The sequence below is a fragment of the Oryza sativa genome, chromosome 1 (genome assembly GCF_034140825.1).
Source record: "Oryza sativa Japonica Group chromosome 1, ASM3414082v1".
Classification (NCBI taxonomy): Eukaryota; Viridiplantae; Streptophyta; class Magnoliopsida; order Poales; family Poaceae; genus Oryza; species Oryza sativa.
The window spans coordinates 14,507,913-14,535,237 of record NC_089035.1 but is presented as its reverse complement, the minus strand read 5'-3'; the positions used below and the strand labels follow the sequence as shown (position 1 = coordinate 14,535,237).

At 41.4% G+C, this 27,325-nt stretch overlaps 3 protein-coding genes and 1 long non-coding RNA gene across 8 annotated transcripts; 2 read left to right on the top strand and 2 right to left on the bottom strand.

The window, feature by feature from the left end:
* Positions 1-2,329: 2,329 nt before the first annotated feature.
* Positions 2,330-3,023, top strand: LOC4326020 (protein RALF-like 33). Its single transcript, XM_015786287.3, has one exon. It carries the CDS (start codon positions 2,428-2,430, stop codon positions 2,776-2,778), a length of 351 nt encoding a protein of 116 aa, XP_015641773.1. The 5' UTR covers positions 2,330-2,427; the 3' UTR covers positions 2,779-3,023.
* A 1,652-nt stretch (positions 3,024-4,675) lies between these two features.
* LOC136357102 (uncharacterized) lies at positions 4,676-5,842 on the bottom strand. The gene is made up of 2 exons (XR_010742177.1): positions 5,635-5,842; positions 4,676-5,559 (listed from the first exon to the last, which is right to left on the bottom strand). It is a non-coding gene; the product is annotated as an uncharacterized lncRNA (long non-coding RNA).
* A 2,210-nt stretch (positions 5,843-8,052) lies between these two features.
* Positions 8,053-8,828, top strand: LOC4326019 (rapid alkalinization factor). Its single transcript, XM_015786277.3, has one exon. The coding sequence runs from the start codon at positions 8,160-8,162 to the stop codon at positions 8,511-8,513; it is 354 nt and encodes a 117-aa protein (XP_015641763.1). The 5' UTR covers positions 8,053-8,159; the 3' UTR covers positions 8,514-8,828.
* A 4,035-nt stretch (positions 8,829-12,863) lies between these two features.
* Positions 12,864-18,401, bottom strand: LOC4326018 (putative pentatricopeptide repeat-containing protein At3g01580). Of its 5 annotated transcripts, XM_015786261.3 has the most exons (8): positions 18,262-18,401; positions 15,013-17,906; positions 14,449-14,617; positions 14,160-14,277; positions 13,883-14,019; positions 13,625-13,764; positions 13,318-13,530; positions 12,864-13,219 (listed from the first exon to the last, which is right to left on the bottom strand). In XM_015786261.3, exon 2 carries the CDS (start codon positions 17,806-17,808, stop codon positions 15,394-15,396), a length of 2,415 nt encoding a protein of 804 aa, XP_015641747.1. In that variant the 5' UTR covers positions 17,809-17,906; positions 18,262-18,401; the 3' UTR covers positions 12,864-13,219; positions 13,318-13,530; positions 13,625-13,764; positions 13,883-14,019; positions 14,160-14,277; positions 14,449-14,617; positions 15,013-15,393. The 5 variants fall into 5 exon arrangements, with proteins under 5 accessions (XP_015641747.1, XP_015641740.1, XP_015641732.1 ...); XM_015786254.3 differs by having other exon boundaries at positions 12,864-13,232; positions 13,883-14,277; XM_015786246.3 differs by having other exon boundaries at positions 13,883-14,277.
* Between the last annotated feature and the right edge of the window lie 8,924 nt (positions 18,402-27,325).

Sequence of the window (27,325 nt, the reverse complement as noted above, 5' to 3'; positions counted from 1 at the left end):
CATACTGTGTATCGATACCAATATACCATGCATCATCCTTTCCTCGGTGTGTCCCACACATTTTGCACGACATTAATTATTATTTCTTAGTAGCCATATATATCTATTGTTTTTTCTTTCAAATCATGCATGGACAGTCGCTATATATAGTATACCGGTAGCTCCAGTGTTTGTATCAGCGAGTTTGTTGCTCCAGAAAAAGAAAAAAAAAGAGGAAATAATGTGCCAAGATGCATTAGCTTGAACTCAACTGTCGCTTAATTGATTTGAGCAAATCAGAACAAACCTTGTAGGACGCAGATGTGTGACCCGTCCGTCCAATCCATTGCACGGATTGGAATCAGGTGCAGTCACTACAGTAACTACAACTTTAGCAGTAGCAACTAATGCAACCATCCAGCTAGTAAGGAACGCTCAGATTTGATTGTCTCCTTCCTCATTTAGCTATTTGAACATGAAATACTAGCACAGTTATTTTTCATCTGATAAGAAATTTAATACTACTTATTTAGATGTTTAAAAGAAGCTTGGCATTTATTTTAAGGGCTTGAAGTAGAGCTCGTATTTTGATGTAACTCTCCTTTAAATTTATTATGTGACTCATGCTCTGTTCAACTAAGAAACATTAATCCTGTTGTTTTTCTTTAAAGTTTTTTTTTCCGAACGGAACATTTTCTTTACAAGTTATCAATAGAAGCTTCACACTGATTTACGTGAAGATTTTGGAGTAGTAGCTTAGTTTTTTTTTTTGACTTAGTGGATGCATTATTCCCAAACACGGGGAGAAGTTAAACTCACTAGCTCATTTATCAGTGCCATGTACAATTGTGCAAAATATTATTGAAGTGAAGTATGTGTGTATTTTGTTTATAAACTACATTTGATTCCTCTCAAACTTGAGAAAGTTGAGATAAAGAAAAGGAGAAAACATTTCATGTTTAAATAGCTAAAAGGAGGGAGCATAGACAGTTAATCCTGTACGTTCCTTACCTGTTGGATGGTGGATCCGTGGCTACTGCCAAAGTTGCAGTCACTCCCAATCCCCATTGCACGCCTGCCCTGTAGTGCAAATCATATCATATTAATTTGTTTTTACAATTGCATAATTGCATTGCAGCGATATATACGACGAAGCAAATATAAAAGAGACCGAGTCAATGGTGGCAACGTGATGTGCAACTTGGAGGACGACTTGTGTTACATAGGGCTTACATTTGTTTCTTTCTTCATCTTCCTTTTCTTTTCTTAAAAAAACAAACATGAGGACAAAGCCTGCATTGTCAGATAGGTTTCACACTCACACCTATGGCTATACTTTAGTTTGGCTATCAACTCTCAAGTCGACGAGGCACATGCTATCTGGACTTCCAACTTTTGTCGTCCGAGCAGAAAAGAAAATTATTGTTTGCCGGCGAGAGAAGCACACAGACCACTATATTGAATCTTTTTTATAATTCTCATTTAATATTTCATTAGTTCTCTTTGATAATTGAAAAATATTGAAATTGTCAAGTGTCAACCATTCTTTGATAATAATTTGAGGGTGAATAGCCAATCTAGTCCCTCAAGTTTTACCAGACGCTAAAGTTAGTCCTTCAGGTTTTATTTTGTACATATAAATCCTTTAAAAGTATTTATTTTGGTTTAAAATTATTCTTGGACCCACTTAATATGCCACATGGATATTTCTAGTCAACGTTTCTATTAGAAAATTTTCCCTTTGCCCTTAATATGCATACATTAGAAAAGAGATAAACAATATGAATAAATAGCACTGCAGATGTACTTCCTATTATTTCAACATGTGCACATAAAGGTTGAGCTTAATGGCTATCATATATACACTTGGAAGCACGTACTTATTTTCATTTTACATAAACTACTATGCATTATCTATAAACAAATTCATTGCATGCAAATTTCAATGAAAAAAGACTATGTTTAGCTATGTGGTTTCTAAGTGGATTTAAAAATAAATTTGAACTAAAATGAAAATTTGAAGGTATAGCATGGATAGACTAAAAGATTAAGGACTAAACTGAGTCTGAGATGAAACTTGGAGTACCACATTTGCTATTCATCCATAATTTTATGGTTTAAATTGGCATCGGGAGAATAAGAGAGAGAGAGAAAAGGGTAATAGTTAGACATGTTGAGATTATAAAAGAGTGTCTTGATTGCTTCAATTTTGCGTTACCTTACCATTTCTTATATAGTTGTATAGAGTATATTATTAGAATATTGATTGAAATTTTCAGCCTCCAAACAACCCCGCCAACCCCCTTCCTCTGTCTCCTATAATTAAACCCGGCGGCCGGCGACCACCACCACCATTACGACGCGCGCGACGTCGACCAAAGCAAGCAACCAATTCCTCCTCCTCCTCCTCCTCCCTCCTCCTCTTCCTCCTCCTCCGCGTCGAGCGCCATGGCGAGACCCGCCATCGTGGCGGCGCCCGCGCTGCTGCTGCTGGCGCTGCTCATCGCGCTGGCCACCGGGGGAGCCGACGCGGCGCCGGGCGAGGTGCCGCTGAGCTGGGAGCTCGGGGTTGTCGGCGCCGACGACGCGTTCGGCTTCCCGGGTGAGGAGGCGGCGGACAGCGCCACCGCGGTGGTGCGGCGGGTGCTGCAGCAGGGGAGCTACATCAGCTACGGCGCGCTGCGGCGCGACACGACGCCGTGCTCCGTGCGCGGCGCGTCCTACTACAACTGCCAGCCCGGCGCGGAGGCCAACCCCTACTCCCGCGGCTGCTCCGCCATCACCCAGTGCAGGGGATGATCCATCCATCCAGCTGCCACCACCAAAACTGTTGAAATTGGGATTTGTGATTCAAAGTTCGTCTCGTCTACTCTATACATATTTTGTTTATTTTTGTCTTCTTTTATTGTTCGTCTCCTTTTGAAATGTGAACGAATTGGTAGGGATTGGTGCCCGCTAATCTAAAGTCAAGAGAGATGTACACTGTACATGTGTCCGGTACTCCTACTCTGTATCAATTATAAATAAATCGTGTATTCTCCTAATTTGATGGATGGATTCATCAATTCATCATTCATGGATGATTAGCTGTCCTGTCCTTTGTGAATTATTACTTCTTGTTCCAAATAGTCCATTTCTCTCCTTGCTTTCTTGTTGGTTGTAGTAGCTAGCATGCATGATATTAACAAGGGAAGATCAGGAAAGTAACATTTTAAAATGTGCCAATCGAAAAACACGGTCGCTTGTTAAAATTATCTCTCTTTTTTCCCCCAAGAAATATCGTTTGTTAAAATGATGTCCGGGCTATTTTCTACCATTGTGATCTTTGCGATAGTATCAAGCAAAATGACCATATTGCTAAATGATTATTTCATTGATTTTGCTTGGGTTTGTTCAAATCTGCAGTCCAGATTTGCTGAGAGAAAATCAAATGGAACAATTGTGGAATAAATATTATAGAGAGAGCAAGTCAGATTTGCTTGAAATATTGGCTCTCAAGGATAACATCTATAGTCAATAAAGCCTCACCAGAAAGTGATCACTGATCAGAGCAACCGTTCAGATTTGCACGCCATTCTATACGGTTTTCCATAGTGGTCATATTACATTTTTTCAGTCTTTGGTTTTGTTTTTGTTTTTGTTGGTTTTCAGTAGTGTTATGCTTTTGTCCAAGCACCTCCTGTAGCTTGTCTTCTGTCGCTGCTTGCCTGTAGTTTTCAGGTGGTGTGGTCTGGATGTGTGGTGTTCTAATTAAAGCAGTTGGTTTTATTTTGTTTTGAGCCTGCAGGTTAAGATGGAAAACCCAGCATTTTCTCTGTACTTTTCTGCATCACCAATTTAAGCTTTCAGTAAAGCCGGGCGTAATGCCTTTTGTCCAAAAATGTAAAGCCAAAAAATAGGCTTTTGGTTAACATTGCACCAAATATGTACATGCTCTCGATCAAAAAGAAAAAAATGAAAAGCATTGTCTAAAGCATGGCTGCTTGCATTCATTGCATATAGCGAGGTTTAGACTACATACACATGTGTCCAAAAAAAAACGATTACATACACATGGAGTTTATTTATGAATATATCCATTTATTGCTTTCATGCAAGCATAACAAGAACAATACTCACTGGCATTAGTTAGCTGCATGTCACCAAGAAATTAAGTCTAGTAACAGAATTTCAGTACAAACCAATTGATGCCATTGCAAACTGAATGGAAGCAACAACTACAGAAGCAAACGGAGACAACACAACAAAACCATCTAAATTCCCAAATCAATTTTCACCCCATTAGTATGTTCTTCAGGAATAAATTGCTCATTGCAAACCTTGTCATGTATCCTCTCATTGAGGACAACCTCGCCATGCATCTTCAGTTGCACAAAATTAGTTATATGTAACAATAAAGATTTGATATGTAAGTTTTAATATATGGGCAGAAAATTGACGCATGGTTTGGTATACCGTATTTTTTATATATAGAAAAACAGATCCAAGAATAGTTGTTGCTCATGTATTTTCATCCATGCTAACTCACTTGGCTTCAGATTTGACAACTCCAAAATCCTAGCTCCTACTGTAGCTACTCCAAAAGTGACCATACAAACATCAAATGGAATCGAGCTACCGGAAAATGTACACATATCAAGATCAAAATGCATTTGATCTACCCAAAAGTAAGGAAAACCAACAAAAGCATTCATAATTCATCAAACTAAATTGTGCTCCACGAAGTAACGCCAATGCTGTAAAATAAAAATGATAAGAAGGGACAGCACTGAATGTCTGAATCCACACCTAGATGCTTATATGTAACCATGCAGCATGCTAGATGCTACCCCCAAAATAAATGTGTAACTTACTGTCACTTACAACCATTCTATTGAACACATCATGTGAAACCTGCCACTCACTTGTACTACAAACGTCAAACAAAGAGAGCATTACGTACGCTATAGCTGCAGCCGGGAAGACGCGGGAAGAGGCAGACAGGCGCGCCATGGCAAGAGCCGCGACCGTGGCCGCCGTAGCCGCGGCGTGCGTCCTCGCGCTGGCCGCGGGGGCGGGCCAGGCGCCGGCCAGCTGGGAGCGGGAGCGGGAGCTGGGGATCGGCGGCATTAATAACCCCCGCATGAATGGCACCAAGTATAGGTTGTATTTGGGCTTGGATCCTTATGAGCACAGAATTTTAAGTTTCGACTAATGGTTAATCACGCAGACGCTCTCAGGTGGAAAGATGGAAAGGGCAAGGTGGCCGAGCAGAAACAGTCGTCGGCCAAGAAGGACGCACTGGAGTCTAGCAAGAAAAAGAAACAAAATCGCAAAAAGAAAAGAAAGCGTAAGGCGTAGATTGAAGTACAAGCGAACCCACCCCCAAAGCGCCCAGCTCTTCAAGGCGACAAACCAGTACTACAATGGTGCCCAATACACAATACATTGGGGGAGTGCTAGGTCATAAAAACAAGCTTTGGCGAAACAGGTGGCCCTCAAAAAAGGAAAGCGAGTTCGCGTTGTCGAGAGGAGCACTGATGATCTCTCGTCCGACGATGAACTCGTGTGACAGCAAGGACAAGGTTAACTACCATCAAGCTGCAAATTCAACAAGGGCATCTCATAAGTGGAGGTTGAAGTGAACCCAATGAACAAAACAAGCTTCAGTCTAACCTTGAAAATGCTCGGTCGGAGACAAAGAAGGACACCGAATTGGCAGCATCAAACTCGTCAGAGGATTTGAATGGCCAGCACCATCTCGTCCTTGTGGAGGAAGAAGACCTCCCACCACTAGGCAAATCTGCTGCACTTGTCGACCCAAACACCAGTGAATAACCTCGTATTAGCCATCTAGATGGCGTAAGGCAGAGAAGGTAAAGCAAGCTCTGTCTTTAGAGCTCAGGCTGACCATGGAAGGAGGCGGCTAAGACAAAGAATATGGATGTTGACATCTCCACTGAACTATACAGGAAATGGAAAGAGGACGTCATAATATGAGATAAACTCAATTTAAAATAGGATGAACTCGACTATAGGGATCTGATGGCTCCCTGGAAAATCACCCTCCTCTACCCTTGCTGGTGACTACCCGCCGCGAGAGACGGAGAGGAAAGAGACTAAGTTTTTAGATACTTCCTCCGTTCCACAATGTAAGACTTTCTAGCATTATCCAAATTCATATAAATGTTAATGAATCTAGACACATATAGAAAACATGTATATTGATCAATGGATTAATCTAGGTGAGTCTTAAAAGTCTTACAATATGAAATGTAGGGGTAGTAGTAAGTAGTAGTTATTGCGTTTCTCCTATAAGCTATACTCGCTCTATATATATATATATAAAAGTCTTTTTAACATAATGTTTGTTTAGGATGGAAATGGAGAAGATTTTTCTTTTTTTTTATGCTCACACTTTTTGAAAATTGCTAAACAGTGTTTTTTTTTAAAAAAAATGTTTTATAGAAAAATTTCTTTAAAAATCATACTAATTCTTTTTAAATTTTAAAATGATCAATACTCAGTTAATCATGTGCTTATGACTCACCTCATTTTACGTATCTTTTTAATTTTTTTTCTTTTCCCTTCTCTCAATCACTCCTAGTATATCTGGAGAGATTAAGGATAAAGAAAAAAAAAGAGAGGTGGGGATATAGGGTAATTGAGATAAGATGAGAAAGAAAAATAGAAGGTGATGGATGAAATAAGTAGTACTACTTAAAAGTCATTTATGTCTGTGAACAAATAGAGAGCAAAAATGTTTTGTACTCCTATTTATATTTGTGAACAATTCTGTTATTTTAACCTTTTATTTTTTTTTCTCGACAGGCACTGTCCACACCATCGGGTTAGTTAGAAGTCAGTGCAATGATGCACTGGTACGTACGCCTCCTGCTGAATGATGCGAGAGATCCGATGAGAGCGGCTATCGGAAGGAAGCAAGCTGCACACTTCCACTAGTCTTGGTCGGGACGGGCGATGTGGGCGGAGGTGACCGTGTGCGCGCGCGCGCGATGCGAATGTGCGAAGCTGACAGACCAGAGCAGCAAGCCCCTCGTCAGCCGCAGCCGCAGCCGCGGCCAGTGGAACGGCAAGATCATCGTTCATCGATCATCCAACCAACAACTAGCAACCGGAGTCTCCGTCTCCGGATTGAACCACCGTGCTTAATTATATGTTTTTTTTCCTTCAATTTTTCCACCACGAAGAGTGTTCTGAGACCATGGTCATCGGCGGCGAACCACCGGCCGCTGCGTCTGCGCTGCCGGCATGATCGCTGCGTCTGCCCTGCAGGCATTATTGCTGCCGCTTGCCGTTGCCGCAGTACTCAGCCAGAGCCAGGTCAGCCTGACGCGACCCACAAATACCAGAGAAAATACTATGCAGTGCAAATCACATATATATATATATATATATATATATATATATATATATATATATATATATATATATATATATATATATATATATATATATATATATATATATATATATATATATATATATATATATATATATATATATATATATATATATATACTGAAAACCTGATAATTATTGTTGGATAAAAAAAATAAACGTTTAAGATTATTCTACGTCACTATGAGTAAAAGTTTAACTATATCTATGAGAAAAAAAATTTTACTCGTGATAACATGAACGAACCTAAGAACATTTATTTAGGATATGTTTGGTAGAGCTCCAACTCCTAAATTTAGCTCTACGAGTTGGGTCTGGAGTGGAGTTATGAAGCAGACTAAATCAAAATCTAACTTTCTAGTTAATTTCGTGAGATAGCTCTACCCAACTCTGATTTTATTTTTGTTGGAGCTAGAGACCGTTTAGCTGAGCTTTTTGAGCTGTGCCAAACACATGCCATTGGTTTCTGTATATTTTCGCCAAATACCGTATCCCTCCCGCGGCTCCGACTCCAAACCTAACGCGACGCGGTGCACGCAACTCGGTTGGGCACTTGGGCCCCACGCCGCAGCGCTCCCCTCTTCACGCGCATTCCTCCTCTACTATTCTCAATGTCTCTCTCTCTGTCTCTCTCTCTCCTATAATAAACCCACCACCCGCGCGCCGCCCGGCGACCACCACCACCACCATTAACGCTTAAACCACCCACCACCACCACCACCGAGCAAGCAAACACCAAAGGCAGGCAGGGCAAGAGGCGACCGAATCCGAAGGAGCCAATGGCGAAATCCCTACTGGCGGCGTCCGCGCTGCTGCTGGCGCTGCTCCTGGCGGTGGCCGGGGGAGCGGCGGCGGCGGGGGAGGTGCCGCTCGCCTGGGAGCTCGGGGTCGGCGGCGGCGGCGGCGGCGGCGAGGAGGACAGCTTCGGGTTCTCCTCCGAGGATGCGGCGGCCGACGGCGCCGCGGTGGTGAGGCGGGTGCTGCAGGGGCAGGGGTACATCAGCTACGGCGCGCTGCGGCGCGACACCACGCCGTGCTCCGTCCGCGGCGCCTCCTACTACAACTGCCGCCCTGGCGGCCAGGCCAACCCCTACTCCCGCGGCTGCTCCGCCATCACCCGCTGCCGCGGCTAACCCACCTCCGCCACCACCCGCTGCTCTGCTCAAACCGGGATTATTCAAAGTTCGTTTGCCTCGTCTTCTACTTTTTCTTTTTCTTTTTCCCCCCCTTTTCTTTCGTTTCCTTGTCGCTGTTTTAACCGTGAAAGAATTGGTCTGGGTCGGTGCCCACGAATCGAATCGAGTGAGAACTGAGAAGAAGATGTGTGCCCCCTGTATATTGCGATTGGATTCTTATATTATTATGAATTAAGTCGTGTATAAACTGATGGATTAGATTTGTCATTCGTTCAAGGATGATATGCTACTACTACCTGTCTGTTCTTTTGATTTTCACGAGTTCTTCTCCTAATTACTACTACTCCATTCGTTTGTTTCCAGATTAGTAACTACTCTTTTTTCCCCCTCTCCTGTTGCATCCTTGTTGCAAATCTAGTTTAGCAGGTTATGATACTGCTGAGGATTGGTTCATGGCCAATCTGCAGGTAGTATCGAATTGTAGAGAGAAAAATTGTCAAGCGAGTCAACTAGAACTTTTGTTCTCGAGGAATTAACAATGGCAACTCGTTTTTCTCTCTCCAAAATCTACCATTCCACGGTGCGGTTTACGAGGAGATTCTCAAGTGGTTCGAGGTGACTTCATATCCACTCCTTCCGATATGCTACTAGAGCTGGGATTGCTTGCCTTTAAGCTTCTCCTCTGATTCTCACAACCATCCCCTTTCGCCAAGAAAAGAACATTAGTAGAATCTTGCAGTTCAGTTCAAATTCAGAGCAATTCTTATCCCAGATTGCTATTCTGAACTCACAACCCATTAGTTTCTAGTTTCCACCATGTGTACTGATATTACTGCAGGATAATAAATTTTACAGGAATTCTCATGGCCAAATACCTAAATAAATTCAAAGATATAGTACAGTACGTGATTAACTATCGTAGTACTACTAGTATTTTCGTATAGTACTGGTACTATAGCTGGTACCAGACCGGCCTCCGGCTCCGGCAAGCCACATGGGGGGCATTAAATAGGATGAAAAACCCGGTGAGAGATGAGGCAGCAAATTCTCTGTCACGCACTTCACGTGTACTAATCAATTTCTCCGAACACGGATTTCCTCAACATAATGCTAGGAGCCCCATTGGTCAAATTTAAATTTTATTTGAAGATTTTAAGATATTTTTAACATAGTTTCTTTTTCAGTATTGACTTTTAAATCGCAAACAATACAAAGTTTTATCTATAAATTAATTTTTATTCAATATGGGCGACCAATCAGAGCCTAGCAGTTTTAAAATGCGATCAAACGCAACTGAATTGTTGTTACTAAATCCGTGCCAGCTGGCGTGGTTAGCCGAAATGGTCAACAGCTGATGGCTGCTGGCGCCGTTTGAGTTTCAGAATTTCGGAAGCTGCTTTCGAGCCTGGGCCAGAGGTGAGAAAGGAATAGAAATAGTACTATAGAATAGAATAGTGGTGGCTTTATTGGTTGGGATTGGTGGCCAATTGGGGATGGAACACTCTGTGATTAAAAAAGGCTTAATCACCGACACTGCGCTCCATCTCATGCTCATCGTCGTTGGTCTCTCTGCTTGATGATGATTAGCACTAGTGCTGCCTGCTGCTACTACTATTCGGAGGAAAGAAAGCAAAAGTGGCATACACATTCAGGAAGCAGGAGGGGGAGGTGCTCGTGGGGTCCTAGGAAAAGTACCTGTCATCGGTGGACAAAGGCTGTCAGCAAATTAGCATGCCCATCCAGCGCACAGTTGGGTTTGTTATGAGAGCAAGTCTAATAGTATAACCCACTGCTAACTCCAATTCATTTATAGTCAATCTAATAATCAGTTCATACAATAGTTGCTTACTATACTATTAATACATTGTCCCACCTATCATACACACAGTGTGTCTTGGAGTCCGTGCTGCAGCTGGCTATAGATCTGTAGCCCGCTGCTCTTCTCTCTCATCGTTTATCTCATTAAAATATGTTTATAGCTGGCTAATAGCCTGCTATTGTACCTGCTCTTATGGCTGTGTTTAGTTGGATCCAAAGTTTGGATTTTGGTTGAAATTGGAGATGATGTGACTGAAAAGTTGTGTGTATATGACAGGTTGATGTGATGGAAAATGACTTAAGATTGGATCCAAACTTTGGATGTAAACACAGCCTATTACAACGACACTTACGACATCTGCATTTCATATAGTACCACCATACATATACTCGTATGTTTATATACATCGTCATAATGATGCATGCTTGAAACCATTTAAATGATTTATATCACTATATTATGATATCTGCATTTCACATAGTACCACCATACATATACTCGTATGCTTATATACATCGTCATGATGATGCATGCTTAAAACCATTTAAATGATTTATACCACTATATAAAGATTCGTGTACTCCCTCCTTTCAAAAGTCTAATTCTTATTTTTTTTCACCAAGATCAAGATGTAGTTAATTCATTCATCATGTGACAAAACCAATAAACATGTAACCACTAAGTACTAAAATGATTTTTTGGTTCTGATCAAGAATTTAATATAGCACATAGTGACTATAAACGTTTGGAAAAACCAAAAAATGAAATAAGACTTAAACTTTTGGAAGGAGGGAGCACTTATTTATATGATTTTATCATTTCAATGATTTTAGAGCCAATTACATGCTTATAAACGGAGGGAATCTAAATAATTCAAAATTTAAAAATTAACAAACTAAGTGACTTAGAGAAAATTCTCTTGACTGAACGTTATTGTTTGCTAAACAACGTAGAAATCCTTATATTTTTTAATAGTGCAAATATAATTCGGACCAGAGGGAATAGTAGGTTTTTGATGAGAGGCTCTCTTCTTGTTTTTTATAAAAAAAGATAATAATGGATTAAAAAAAAGCAAAAAGAGAGGTTTCATTTTCTGAGTACTTTGTTGAGTCCTTTTCTGTTGGCAGCAAAACGATTCGGTTGCTGCTGACTTGCCGTGTTGGTGCGGCGTCGCTCTCGTGCTCGCTGTTGGAATATGTAAGATGGATGGATGCCCTGCTCGCCTTGGAACATGGGGCTTTTTTCTTCCAGCGGTTGGGTGGACTTCGTCTGTCTGTGTCCTGACGATCGATCAATCGCCTTCTCCGACAGAGACGCGAATTCAGTTTAATTTCAGTTTCAGTTTTCTCATCCTGGAATGCTATTAGAATCTCCAAGTAGCGAATTGAGCGTCATCTTGGTGATTGAGACGGATCGAGGGATGTACTGTATCTAAGGTGGGTAGTGTTCAGCACGGTTCATCAAAGCTGTTGTCGGATTGGAAACCGCTCCTAGTTTCCCCGGTTTTGATGAAAACTGTTCAAAAACTTATGATATTTGATAATTTTTATAAAAAAACTTGAAGTTCACTTTGATTTTTTTAAAGTATAATGGCTTATATAAACCGAGCGATTAGTCAATTCAAGAAGGCTAGAAACCTCCAAATTCCGTAAAAATCAAGCAGTTTTCATCGGTTTTTGTGAACCGTGGCGACTGGTGTTCAGTTGGATCAGGGTCTTCGCCAAAATGGTCAGTTTTCACTGGTGCCACCCTTCAGAATTTAAACCATATATGACACCTACAGCCAAACTCCTCTTTCATTGATTTTTTTATTGTGTTTTATAACCAAACGGAAGTTTATGTTAATAATCCAATTGAAACTTGAAGATTTGGTTATGCTGAAAGTTTCCACTCCATCCAAAAATAATCCACACCAAATGGCAACCGGCATGATTATGAGAATAAAGAGTCTTCCCAACAGAATGAACAAAGAGCAAGTTTGTTGCTTTCGTGCTCGCTGTTGGAATATGTAGTTTCTTCTTTGAAATGTGGATGAATTTTGAAATTTCGGTGATTTGGGTAATTTGGCCTTGAAAAGATTTTTCAGATTTTAGATGCCTTAAATTGAAATCCTATGCCACGTGCAATTTTAGTCCATTTTAGAATCAATTTTATAGTTATATTTGGTTTTATTTTATTTTATTTAGGCAAAATTAGTTCCATAACATTTAAAGATTACAATTTCAGTCATATAGCACCGAAAGTTCTCCGCAGCATCGTGATGACGTGGACGAATCTCGGCCATTGGATTTATTTTGGAGGGCCGAGATTCACCCTATATCACCTTGTGATATACCTACCATATGTCACCCAATCCCAATCCCCTTGGTTCTGATACCATATTTGTTTGTACCAACTAGAGATCCTGGACAATTCACCAATACTCAACGCTTTCCCCCTCCCATATCACGCATAAGTTCACCCAGAATCCACAGCCATCCAGCTCACTTGGATAAACTGTTTTGTCCAAACAAGTTTTCTGTTGATTCTTTTTTTTGGAAGCCATTTGGCGTGTTTTATTGATATGGGTGGCCATCAACCCAATTACAAGAACTCTTTAAATTAGACGCATGTTTAGCTAGAACTTGTGCCACAACATTGGCTTCCCTATTACAGGGCTTAACAGAAACTTCTACAAAATCACAAATCAAAATATTGCATCAGTAAAAAATCACTACCAAAGTTGCCGAAAGCCTCCATCTTGCATCGTTTCCAGTTTTCCACCACTTGCAAGCAATCTGTTTGGGTAATAATATTTTGACAACCAATCTGCTGGGCAAGAACGAGTCCTTACTTGAGGGCGTAGGCTTCTGCCATCGTTGCATCAGCAACATGAGGCAAGTGCCTGCAAGAACCAGCTATAAAATTTCCTTGTGCATCTCATATGACTGCTCCAGCTCGTCCTATACTCGAAACAATGTCAAAAGAAGCATCCACATTTACCTTGAGAATTCCTTTAGGCGGTTTATGCCACCCTTTCCGTGGTTTTGCATCCGGTTTTTCCTTGCCATTTTATAATTTAGTGTAAGAGCAACAATAGATATAGCTGATCTAGCAGCCATCTGAATCATTTCACCATTCACCATTTGTCTCCTTTCCCAACAATAAGTTGTGTTGATTTACAAGTGAAAACTTTTTAGCGTCACTTCATGAATCCTGCAAAAGCAAGTAAAAATTTCATGTTGATTCAGAGGAGGCCATTCTTCTCCTTGGATGCTTAAGTTGGGGGAGTGAGATTGTGAGAATATACCGGACGGCAGTTGAGGTTGCTGACCACCTCATCGTCATCAAGCGTCTCAGTATCAAACATGTAAGCTAGTCCCCAATTTCAAGAGTTCGATCTTGATCTCCAACGCGATGACATTGGTATCACCAACTCCTCAATATTATCTTCAAGATCGAAGGAAGCATTTTTTAGGTTTTTTCTTTCTATATAAGGCATGTTAAACAAAACCAGAATAAACTAGACTAACTTTGCGCTGAACAGTAATGAGTAAGTGATACATACGACAAATGTGTTCCCGGCTACAGTTCTTTTTGAAGCGATCCTAGCTGCATGTGGAGAAGTGACCATGGCGAGGCAACCAATGTGGAATCTTCTCTCCACATCTTGAACCATTGCTCATTTGATATCGGCTAAGTAACCTGAGAGTAAAGTAATTGAAGAGCAATAATAATTTTTTTTAAAAAAATCAAACATACATCCTGAAGTCGTTGAGGAAGAAACATCAAACAGCTATCTGTCAGAGTTCAAGAAATCTATTGAGAAGAAAGAAATGAGTAACTGAATATCGCAACAGGCCAACAGCTAAAAAGATACTGCCACTGACAAGGCACCCACAAATCTTCAACAATCTTGCCACTTCGATGCAAGCATCAGTTCTCAGTTCCAGCCAGACATCCCTAAGTTAAAACTTAATGTTTCAAGTGTGCGCTCAGGGAGAAATAAAATACAAGAGATGGGAATGCACATCTTATATAGGATGAAGCACTGTTGGGTTACTTGATACTTGTTCTTTTCCATCCAATGCAAGGATTCTGATAGTTATGATGCAATTTATTTATTTTACACACCTGTAATCAAGTCTTGTGACTAGTCGTCAGGGAGTCAGGGAGTATGACGCACGAATCGACTTGTTGGCAGCAGAAGACGCAATGGAGCAAAGGCAGCAACAGTGAATCGCTTGGGAGGCTTGGCCTACCAGGCCCGCTATTACTGATTGGAAGGTAGATGAGCGGAGAGCTGCATCGGTTCCATCAGGCACAGCACATAGTAACATATTAGCAGTAGAAGTAATAGCTATGTATAGTAATAGCTAGATATGGTAGTCTCCAAGACAGTAGAGGGTATCTCAACTCGACTTTATGACTTAAGAACCATGATTTTACAGTTGAGCGAAATGGTTTTTCTTCCCGTCATTGCAACGGAAGTCAACTAAAATTAAAGTTCATAGAAACTAATCTTCCTGATATACTCAATCACATATTGATAACCTGAGTTTAATTCATCCAATAAAACTAATATACTCATCCACCTTTTTTTGCATAAATAAATCCAAATAAATACCAGGGTTTCACCCTAATTTGCTCAAATCAACCATCAAAATAACAAAATGAGGGGAACAAGGGAGAATATACCTTCCAACACGATCTCCATGTGAAGTCCACAGAAAACCCTTTGATTTGGGGCTAATTTGAGAGGGATTTGAGGGTCATGCACCTCTGTTCTTTGCATGAGGGAGGAGGGCAGGCAGAGAGTGGGATAGACCACTACAGCCTCAATCCATGATTGTGTTGCCCCAGGATCAGCGCCTACGAGCTTGGAGCTGACCCCTCTACAATGTAATGTAAGTCTCCAGGAAGTGTCATTCTGCCAACTGGTTTGACCTGGCACTGCATAATCGATAATAACCCAAGGTCCATTCCTGCGATAGTTTTTGCATGGGTCCATTTGTAAAGTAAGAATTTCAAACAGGCCATAGTGAAAAATTCCCACACCATAAGTGCAACATGCCGACGTCAGGGCATTCCTTGCTCCATTGATTCAATCAAACTAGAACCAGGATGTTTCTTTAACCCACTTAAATCAGCTCTGGCCTTTGTATTAGCAACTTCGTTCCACTGCCCTTCCTGAGCATATACTTCTGAAATCAGAGCATAAATACCTGGATTCTGAGGTCCATGCTCAAGGAGCTCTTTGCTAATAGCATGTGCAAGTCGTGTATTTCCATGAGTTCTGCAAGCAGAGAGCAGAGCACAAAATATAGTGGATTTATCTTTTAAGGTAGATAGCTTTATAAATTTGTATCCATCTTCTAGATGCCCAGCACGACCCAACAAGTCAACCATGCAACCGTAATGCTCTTCCTGTGGAAGAACTGAATATACTGAGGTCATGGAATTGAAAATACGCCAACCATCCTTGACAAGACCAGCATGGCTGCAAGCAGTAAGCACAGTGGAGAATGTTAACTCATCAGGCTGAATGTTTTCTTCTTCCATTTGCTTGAACATTTCAAGCACGTTAATATGGAATCCATGCATTGCATAAGCACTGATCATTGCATTCCAAGTATCCAAGTTTCTATATTTCAAACTAAAGAACAAACCTGCTGACAAATCCAGCTTTCCACACTTGGCATATGCACTTATCAATGAATTAGCAGTAATCTTATCTTTCTCCAACAAGGAACGGTAAACAAAACAATGAATTTGTTTTAGACCATTTAGATGTCCAAGATCAGAAACAGCCTGAACTGCAGTTACAAGAGAAACAGAATCAGGTTTCTCCCCATATTTTTGCATCACTTGAAATAATTGAACCACCTCATCTGCATGTCCATTGGATAAGCAACCTTTCATCATGGCTGTCCATGAAACCAAGTTTTTCTTTTCCAATGAGTCAAATATAGCCCTTGCTGCTGCAATTTTTCCGCAGGCTGAATACATATATAGAATTTGATTTTCAACGTCCACATCTGAACAAAACCCATGCCTAATTGCAAAACCATGGATCCATCTCCCTCTAACTAAATCTCTTTGGTCAGCAAAAGCAGCAAGCAGGCTAAGAACAGTTGCAAAATCTGGAGCAACACCTTCTGCCATCATGTAATTGAGTAATGAGGTGGCCTCATTGGCCATGTCATTTTGTAGGTAACCATAAATCATCGCGTTATAGGATACAACATCTTTAATAATAAGTTGATCAAAGAGATACTTCGATCTCATGACTCTTGTGCATTTGGTGTACACCTCAATAAGTGCAGTGGTCAAAACAACATCCATAGGTATAAATCTTCTTATGAAGTAGGCATGAATACTAGCAGCAAAGCAAAAATAGCATAGCTCAGCACAGGCTGAAAGCACGTTTGCAAAAGTGACAGAATCTGGAGTTACTTTATGCTCATGCAGCATCACAGGCAAATACTGGATTGCATTGAAACTCTGTCCAGCTCTATTAAGACCAGAAAGCAGAGCATTCCATGAAGCAACAGTTCCCTTTGAATTTTGCAGAACAGTAGCCGCTGACTGATAAGCTCCACATCGAGTATAAAAGTTCACAATGCTGGTCTCTAGAATATCATCTGAGACACCAATTGCTCTCCTTATGGAGTAGCAATGGAGAGATTTACCCTCCTGAAGTGCTCCCAGATTCCCAGCTATTTGCAGTAAGCTTACCAGAGTCACACGGTTTACTTCCAAGTTGTTCTGCAGCATATCAGTGGCAATTTCAAATGCGTTCCATGCAATTGAATCCACAGTTTCTGAATAACCAGTGATCATCGAAGTGTAAGCAACAATGTCCTTGTTGATGATCTCTTCAAACACTCCACGTGAATCATTCGTCTTGCTAAACTTGGAGTATAAGCCAATGAGGGAGGAGCCGACGAATTTATTCCCAGACAGAGCAAGCTTAAGTGAATCTGCATGCACTCCTTTACCCAAGTACAGATTCTTAAGCTCAGTGCAGCTTTTCATAACAAAAGTAATAGTTTTCCCATTGAAACCAATCTGGTTCAATTTCAATCTCTTATACAAAATTATAACCTCCTCCGGATAACCTGCTCTAAAATAATCAACCATGGCTGAATTCCACAGGGAAATATCATCGTTTACAATTTTCTGAAAAACAAGCCTTGACTCATGCAATGCACCTAAATTAGCATAACAACTCAGAATCTTAGAGCCAAGAATCACATCCCAGCAAAGTCCATGTGTGAAAACATTAGCGTGGATCTTCTTTAGAAACCTAACATCTGCACAGCCTTGGAACAACAGAGCAGACTTGTCAAAATTATGTTTCTTGCTAGATAATGAATTTGTGTTGGGAGTGGATCCTGATAGCCACCTACTCAGCTTCAGCAGTGCAACTTTATTGAACTTTGAACTAGTGTTTCCAGCAAAATTCCTCACAAGAATTGATAGCATCGTCATGGTTGTAGATGCCAGAAAAATGAATATGAGTAACTAATTGGCTTCAAATTCACAAACATGTTTTGCTTTTATTGCACCTCCAAGGATAGACTATTCACCTGAACCCGATCAACAGTAGGGGACATATAATCAGTGAGCTGTAGTACAGCAACACAAAAAATGATAGAGAATCACATTAAAATTAAGCCAGAATTCCAGTTATGATGTACACAACAAACAAGTGAAGTCCAGGGGCGGATCCAACTTGGGACATGGGGGTTCAGTTGAACCCCCAAACTTTTGGGTGAACAAACAAACTGTTATTACCTGAATTATTTAAGAGAGGTTTAAGGCTATCAAATTAAGGAGGAGGAGAAGATCTAGAAGAGAAGCTAGTAGGGTTCACGAACGCAAGCAAATTCCAGTCCCGGTGGGGTGGGAGAGAGAGAGAGATGAATCAGAAAGAGGACGCACCAGGATCCCCTCCCCTCCGCTGCGATGGAGATCGCCGCCCGGCCCTCCCCTGTTCAGCCGCGACTCGTCTTGGCGGCGGCGCAACGAGGCAAGGAGCGGAGGAGACAACGAGAGGTACTCGACTACTCTGCCCTTATCTCAATATTTTTACTTACCACTCTCTACGTCCTAATAGTTTTACAAGGTTCACATCCAACATTTAACTTTTTATCTTATTTAAAAATTTGAAAATTTTTTAAAAACGGACGGTCAAAAGTTCGACACGGATTTTCACGGCTACACTTATTAGGGACAAGGTAGTATTTTAAAACTAGCTAGTGTTATTTCTTTATATAACTGGTGACCCATGTATCATCAATACTTAGGAAAAAATTAAACGATTGTGTCGACAACAAATTCCTCATACCACCAGCAACCGCTAACTGCCACTCTACGCACCGCCATCACTGCTCTTTCTCCATGAATCACCATCGTTCTTCTCCTTTGCCTTTACATGCGCAGCCTTAACCTCTAGTAACCGACAAGTCTTTTTCTCCTCCCCTATCGTGATGCGCACTATTGTTATCGTTGCCATTGAGGTCGGAGATGTCGGGCTTGCAGGGACTTTGGAAGGCAGGAGCTGACCCGACGAAGAACGAAGGCGCTATATCCGGGCTCTTTCTTGCTAGATCTATCGGTTATCCAACTGTCGTATGGATAAAGAAAATGGAGAGAGAGAAAGAGAGAGAGTTAATGTGCGAAGTGATTACTGAGTCACCGGACTTGGAGATGGATAGAATATGGTGGTCTAAATTAAAATGTAAAGTTAGCTATTGTGTAAATGAAAATGGTTAAATGATACCATTATATGAAAACTTTTAAGAATTTTTAAGAATACATAGTATGGATTGTAATTTACTTCCTTTGTCAAAAAAACGAATGTAGAACTGGTGTGGCACATTCTAGTACAACAAATCTGAACATATGTATGTCTAGATTCGTTTTACTAGGATGTGTCACATCCAATCCTAGGTTAGTTTTTTATGGGACGAAGGGAGTACTTTTTTTTTTCTCTAGCACAATTAAAGATAATTGTCCATTACCCGATAGTCTCGTGATATGCTAAGTATGATTACACCGCTGTACTTCTCTATAACTAATAATCTTATGATATGTTGATACATGACGATACAGACTTCTACTAACACAGGCTGATTAACTATGGTTAGATAGATTCCACTAAAAGATGATAAAAATAATACCATCATTTTTGCTTAATAATAAAGCATTCGACTCTTTTCTCATTGTATTATACTGCCTCTGTTTTTTAATAGATGATGCCGTTGACTTTTTCTCACATGTTTGACTATTCGTCATATTCAAAAATTTTATGCGAATGTATAAGATATAAATCACACTTAAAGTACTATGAGTGATAAAACAACTCATAACAAAATTAATTATAATTATGTAAATTTTTTGAATAAGACGAGAGATCAAACATGTGAGAAAAAGTCAATGGCGTCATCTATTAAAAAACGGAGGTAGTATATGATAACTACATTAGTACGTATTTCTGTAATTCTTTCATATTGTTTTTTATTTTCTACATATATGTTAATTTGGACTAATATATTTCTCATAATTAAATAGATAATACATCATTTTTCCATATTTCTCCTATAAAACAGAATAGGGCATTTTATAATTTGAAAATTATATTATAAGTGTATGTAATTTAATGTGTAAGATATGGACTTATAGTATAAGATTTAACTTTTTCTAAAAATGAATGCCGCATCATGGTAGATAGGTAGTTAACTGAACAACCATAAAAAATAGAGACAATCCATTGTGTGTCACTGATTTTGTCCCTGCTCTACAATATGTCATTGGGTTTGTCAAGTTCTAATATGGCATCGCATTTTGCTTAACTTCTATAATATACCATCGTCGTCTAGTTAGCCTCCGTTAGCATTATACAATTTTATTATACAGATTGTAAAACTTAAAGAGTTTGAGATGGGCAACTTCTCTGCCTAGTTTATAATATGATATTTCGGAATTTTCGGCCAAATTTTGGAAAATTTTGTCCTAGGGATATTTCAATCATTAGGACAAAATTATACAGTACTAACGGAATCTAAATGGACGGCGATGGTATATTATAGAATTTAAGCAAAATACAATGACATGCTGTAGAACTTAACAAACTCAGTGGCATATTATAGAACAAGGACAAAGTCAGCGGCACAGAATGGACTCTCTCTAAAAATAATCTAGTTAAATTGTTTCTTTTTTATCCAAAACATAACATCTTTTACCTAAATATGTTCAGAGAACTTCGAAAGAAGTAAGAAAAAGAGTAGGTTAGTCACTAGCCCAAACACATGAGGGTGGTTGCTCACATCCATGGTATGGTATATACTCATATTAATCGATAATACACTAATATTATTAAAATTGTTCTTTGTAGTGAATGGTGTGAAACTAAAAACTTTAACCCTATATTCTTCTGTTGTTCCATCTTCTTCTTTTTTTTCTCATTCTTATTTATTTTTGATAATATTATTGCTACAGACAGCACTATTACTTACACATGAATACTAAGCAGCTAGCTCATGTGTGTATGCTCCGTAATATATATTACCTATGTTTTTACATGAGGAATAATAACTATTATCTTTGTTAATGATATTGTATTTATAAAAGGTATATGACTAGTGTTTTTTTAAGAGGAAGATATTTTTGCTAAATATAATATAGAATGCTATAAAGGTTAATAATATTAAACGATATAGTCATATAATTTTTTTTGGATAAACTAGTGATCAACACTTGTTATGAATCCAATGATCATAATGCACTATATATATATATATATATATATATATATATATATATATATATATTGTTCAAGTGAGTTGTGACATTCACTATTTACTAGTTACATGCCTATGCATTACAATGAGATCTACATATAAAAATAAGATTTAGTTTATTTCTAGTCTGGTTTTTATGATGTATTGGATTTTTTTACATTTCTTTAGAAATAATATTATATAACAATTAAATAATTTATTGTTTTATAAATAAATTATTTTATCGTATCCCATCTATAAAATCCTTCGTCCGCCACTAGTGAAGTCACAATCTCTCCAGGGCATTACCACATGCCATGAGTATGAAATAGTACCACAATAATGCAGATAGTTGCAATACAATAATTAGCTTATAAGCATGTAGATATGTAGAATGAATAAATTTTGGGCAGGCTGGTGCTATCATATTAGTTCCTAATATTTTTATTTCGAGTCGAAGCACCTGCAACATGGTTTCTTGGATTACATCGTACAATCCTTCCTTATGACTTAGCATCAAATATTCCAATACGCAAATCGCTGGTTTTCGAAGCAACTAGCCATTCAATACAATGAGAATGTAAAATAAAATTTTGTGGAAATGAGGATGCACGGAGAATGGCCAGGCTTATAAGCTACACCGCCAACCAAGTTAATGGCAGGTTGGCAACAACTGAAGTAGCACAGCGAATCGCTCAAAAAATGGCACGAATCAAGGCTACATCCATACGAAATCAAGAAGCCAGGAACTCACCCCTCAGTCCGACCAAAGGGGATGGGATCTTCTTCACGGGTTTAGACCGGGGAGGTCTCGGAGGCGTCGGCGAGTCGGGGGAGGGCGGCCGCGGTGTATAGCACTGGGGAAGATGAGACCTCGGGCGGCACCACGAACTGAGAGAGAAGAGGGGCGGCGCGGCGGACACCGGAGGAGCGGGCACCGGGGCAACAATGGCACTGACGCAGGCCGGACATATAAATCGCGCTTGGGCCGTGCGTTACGATGCGGATTGAGAGCCCAACCCACCCGCTATTTTTGTTCTCTCCACGACTTTGTTCTCTCGATCGGCTGGATCAGGGACCAGAGTTAGCTACCGTGTTAATTCCAAGATAAAAAAAACATGTATTAGGCTTGTTGGGTTGCATACATCCCACTACTTTTGCACAATAATTGTGATTTCCCCTTGTTTTTAATTGATTTATCACATAGTCCAAATATGACATGAATTTTGAAATTTTTTTTGACAAAGACAGCATTTCAACAATATTTGGGGCAATTGTCACTACTACAATCCGGATTTTTCCATGTGGATGATTTTAATTTTCGCGTGCGGAGGATTTGTCCGTATGGAAGAAATCGTCTGGGGAAATCCCAATTTTTTTCGTGCGGGCGACGCACCCGCACGGGAAAACAAAAAATCAAAAAAAAAAAACAAACCCCAACCCTAATCCCCACCGCCGCCGCCGCCGCCGCCGGCACCGTCATCCTAGCCGAGGCTCGCCGCCGTCGCCCCCGCGGTCGCCGGCGACGGATCCACCGCCCGCTACCGTCACCGACGCCTGATCCGCCGCCCGTGCGCTCTCATCGCCAACGGGGAGGGGAGGGGAGGGGAGAGGGAGGAGAGGAGCCGCGGGCCCGTTGTCGCCGCTTGCGCCCTCCGCCTCCACCGCCGCCCCCATGCCTCCCCGGCCCTCCGCTGGATCTGCAAGGGGAGGGAGGGGGAGGGGAGCCGAGGGGAGAGGGAGGAGAGGAGCCGCGGGCCCGTTGTCGCCGCTTGCGCCCGCCGCCTCCACCGCCGCCCCCATGCCTCCCCGGCCAAGGGGAGGGAGGGGGAGGGGAGCCGAGGGGAGGGGGGATGCGTGGTTAATAAATAAAAGAGAGACTTTTTTCCCCGAGGAACCAGACTTAGGCGCGCGGATGGGAGAAAACACGAAATTTTTGAAGTGGTAGGAAGGAAACTACGTTTTCCGTGCGGTTCTCTTAATAGATCCGTACGGGAAAATCGGCCCATTTTCGCGTGCGGTCCATTTAAGAGGATCGTATGGGAAATTCGATTTTCCTGTGCGATCCTCTTAAATGGAGCGCATGCGAAAATAGACCGATTTTCCCATGCGGATATAATTACCGCCCGCATGTAATTTAAATGGGTCCCTGTCCAGGAAAATCATTTGTGTAGTAGTGTGTGTTCTTGACTTAATCAATACTGACCGGAGGGCATGTATACCACTGCTACTGTGTTGGGCCCATCAACGGCTGCAAGTCAGCAAGTGGGGATGTTGCGCGCGGCACACACCAATAGCATGAAGCCGACCGACTTGGTAGCGCTCTTGTTGAGCGGTGCACCAATTTGTACGTGGTTTTCTTTAGATGTTTTAACGATTTATTAGTGATGTTGTAGTTTATACACCAGATTTTTTCTCATTATATGAAAAATGCTTCTGTCCTTTTGATAATTGTATTTCACTTTAGTTTAATGAATGCTTCATCTTTGGTCAAGGTGTACTAGGTTAGCTTTCAAAATATTAAAAAAATCATTTTGATTGCATGTACTCTAAAATGCCACTAACTATTCTAGCACACCTCGTCAATATCTGTTAGTAAGAGCCATCAGTGTCGGTTCCAAAATCGTCACTGATGAACCTCAAGCAAGCCTCTGATAGCCGTGGAGGGCTGTCATCTGTGTCGGTTAGCGCAGGAAAATACCCATTTTTGTAAAAAAAAAAAAACAAAGAATCAAAATCTACTAGGATAATATAGAATGTAGTAATGAACAGTCTAGGTTCTGGAAGTACAAGAAATCCATCCAAAACACATTTATACACAAATAACCAGAATCCAGAATTACAAAAATAAATCTAGAATACATTTATACACAACATATTTTTTTCCCATCCAGTGATCCATCTTATAAGAACTTATACAAGACTCCCACATCGAGAAAGAATATAACATGTCATAGATCATCTTGAATAAGAAAAAAAACATGAATTCACTTGGTAGTGCGGCGCCCATCGTCGTTCCCTCTTCCTCCAACTCCTCCTTTATATATTCCTTAGTACCATCATGCTCTCCTCCTTGATGCAGATAGAGCTAGCTGCCTCATCTTCCGATAGGTTCGATTTGGTGACATGAAGACATTCATGTTTTGAGGCTTTCGATCTGTTGATCGTCACCTCATAACTGCCACACCCCAAACATCTAATCGTTATCAAACATGCTCTCACGTAGTTGACTATATCACAAGGGTTATTGTCCCTGCAAACAATCCAATAGATTCACAAAAACAAGGACAACACATTCCAATTTGAAGATTTTTGACTAATCACTCGAAGTTGAGATTCCATAAACTGATCTAGCGATGAAACTGCAATGGTAGAGTAATGTAATTAAAACCCAACTCTAAACGATAATGGCAACTAAGTATATATAGGAGTTGGCATGTCCTAGGGTTAACCCTAGGGTGCACACCCCTTTGGTTTAGTCCACATCACAATTACAACGCCTAAGTCGCAAAACAAACTCAAACTGAATGAGATATATGGATTGTTTCGACGATTTCGAATTTCTTAGGAGGAATTTTGATGTGGGACCAGATCTATATGAAAGTAGACTTCAAGACCATTCCAACAAGTTCTCATGGGCTCTGAGGAACCTTCTGGATCAGCGGCGAGGTCCGTTTGAAGCCGGTGCTATCAGGATGTCCTAATCTGAATTCAAAATGAGCAAAACTTTAATGGTTGCCTTCTGTGGCCCAATAGTGACATAGTGACATGATAGTAGACTTGAGGAATGTTATTGGTTGGTTCCTAACCAACTTGTAGTCTAGTCTAATCCAAGGATCACGAGCCCACGGGTCTCGTTGGGCCAGGTGACTGAAGAGAATTTCAGCAGTGACAGTCAGTATATTCCATTTCATTGGTGTGGCTAAGATAGTTGATCTTTTGCTTTTCTGGTTTATTTTAAGAACATATATGCCATAAAAAACTGTATTAGTAATATACCGCACCAGCTAACCAATGACAGCCACCAAGTGAGCCCTTTCAACCTAGTACTATAAATGTAAACAGAGCATAGAACAGAATGGATATGTAAGCTTCTGTACATCCTGCAGATGAAGTAGAATTGTGAGGGACCAAAACGACATTTTTTTTTCTTTTGGGTTCAATCAGTGCAAAGGCCACACATCTGATGCTGGCGCGGTGGCGCCAAATAAAGTACTCGTACTACTACTACTTATCAAACGGTTGTGCCGACATTATGTTAGTACTTGGTAGAGCCTGGGCCTGTGGCTATATGTGGCAAATGGAGGTGAAGTGATTGGATCAAAGGTTACCATGTTTACTCAATATAAATAGTCATTACCCACGAGATCGTAATTATGTTATAAAAATCACAAGAACTTAATCAGTCTTAATTATGTTGCTGAATGTGCATCGAGAAAAAAAAACAGCAGAATATCTTGGCGAATTAATTGAGGTCTTCTTCCTCTGCGCGACGGATCACTAAGGGTGTGTTTGGTTACTTGTATGTCTCTAGCCAGGTTGTATGACTCATCCTGGTTGAGATTGGCCTGTATAGGATGATGCAAATTGAGTTGTTTGGATGCCGTATCAGCCTAGCCTGCTTAATATAAGATGTTGTTTGGTTGGTTGTATAAGAAAGTGTTGCATGGGGGTGATTTTGTTTGATTGATTGTATAAAATTAAGTTTGGTACCTCCTCCTTTTTAAAGGTGAGATTACCTCCCTAGTCCCTACCTATCATGAATAAATGAAAAAATAATAATTAAACTATATCAAATCATCTCATTATCTCAGTTCAATTAATTGTGAAAAATCTGCACATGAATGGATCGGATAATCATCAACAAGTAAAAAAGATGCTTGAGTACAGTATTAAGCCGGTGGTTACAACTTGACAGGTTACAAATGATTGATCGGTTAGAGAAAACAGAACAAAGAAAAAGAAAAATTATTTGCTCTCGCCAATCGCCGCCGAACTCCTCGCCGCAAACAACCGCTCGCCCCTCACCACGACTCCGCCGCGTACCTCCCTACCAAATCCATCGTCGGCCTCCCTACCAGATCCCGCTGCCCCCTCGATCCTCACAGGATCCCACCACCCACCCGGACCCTGCCACTCGCCCCGCCGTCGGAGATCCGGCGGCCACGAGCTCAAGGCCACTGAATCCGGTCGGTCTGGGGAGAGAGAAACGAGGAGAGTCGACAGTTGTCGGAAAGATGATGGTGGTTTCGATGAGGAGTGGAGGAGGAAGATCATGGTGGCGACGACGATGGAGCCCCTCCTTCGTCCAGATCTGGTGTCTTCTATCAAGCTTCTTCTTTTTCCTCAAGACCCTCCTTTCCCCAGTCGGCAAGATCACGCCGGCATCCTTGGAGGAGAACGACAAGAAGAGAGGGGAAAGAGGATGGGGAAGGAGCAAATGAGACAGGGGAGGTAGCGGACTGCAGGCGCTGCATCACGTGAGGCACCCGCGCTTGCGTCTGCTATCCAGGCTGAGGAGCGAAGCTCATTCCCCGCGTTCCTTTAAGGCCTGGCTGAGGAGGGAATCTTGCATCCGCAGGGCCTGGCTGAGATCTTCGAACAGGCAACCAAACAACTCGAAGTTGCATGGGCGGCTGTGAGCCAAGACTCATGAAGGCAATCAAACACACCCTAACCAATCGAAAGCAAGAAAATGTGTTGATCAGAGGAGCAAGAAAAGAGAGGCATACACTGATGCTTGCGGGGGTGGAAGAGGCCGAGCCACTTGAGCCGCACGTCGATGTCCTCCTTGGAGAGCTTGTCGGCCTCGATCTCCTCCATGGGCATCTTGGCGAGCTCCTTGATGCCGCCCTCCATGAACAATGACATGGGCTCCTTCCCGAGCTTCACCTTCTCCTACGGGTTCAGCCCAGCCTGGTACTTCTCCTTGAGCACCCAGTATCGGCCCTCCCGCTGCTCCACCCGTGGCTCCAGCCGCTCCGCCGACATGGCCTCGTCCGCCGCTGGTGTCGAGGAGGACGGCGCGGACACCGTCGACGACTGGATGGGGCGGGCGCGGACGCCGGGAGGGCGGCGGCGGGATGCCGCCGCATGAGGGGGGGGGGGACGGAGGGAGGAAGCGCTGCAGGGAGGTAGAGGAGGCCATGGCGGGAGACGGTGGTGGTGGTGGTGCGCTGTGGCGATGAGGGTGGCCATGGGTGCGGCGCGTGTGGTTGTTTATT

What these genes read in the sequence shown, in the direction of transcription:
- LOC4326020 (XM_015786287.3), top strand. Translation starts at nt 2,428, where the DNA reads ATGGCGAGACCCGCCATCGTGGCGGCGCCCGCGCTGCTGCTGCTGGCG.
- LOC4326019 (XM_015786277.3), top strand. Translation starts at nt 8,160, where the DNA reads ATGGCGAAATCCCTACTGGCGGCGTCCGCGCTGCTGCTGGCGCTGCTC.
- LOC4326018 (XM_015786254.3), bottom strand. Translation starts at nt 17,808, where the DNA reads ATGACGATGCTATCAATTCTTGTGAGGAATTTTGCTGGAAACACTAGT.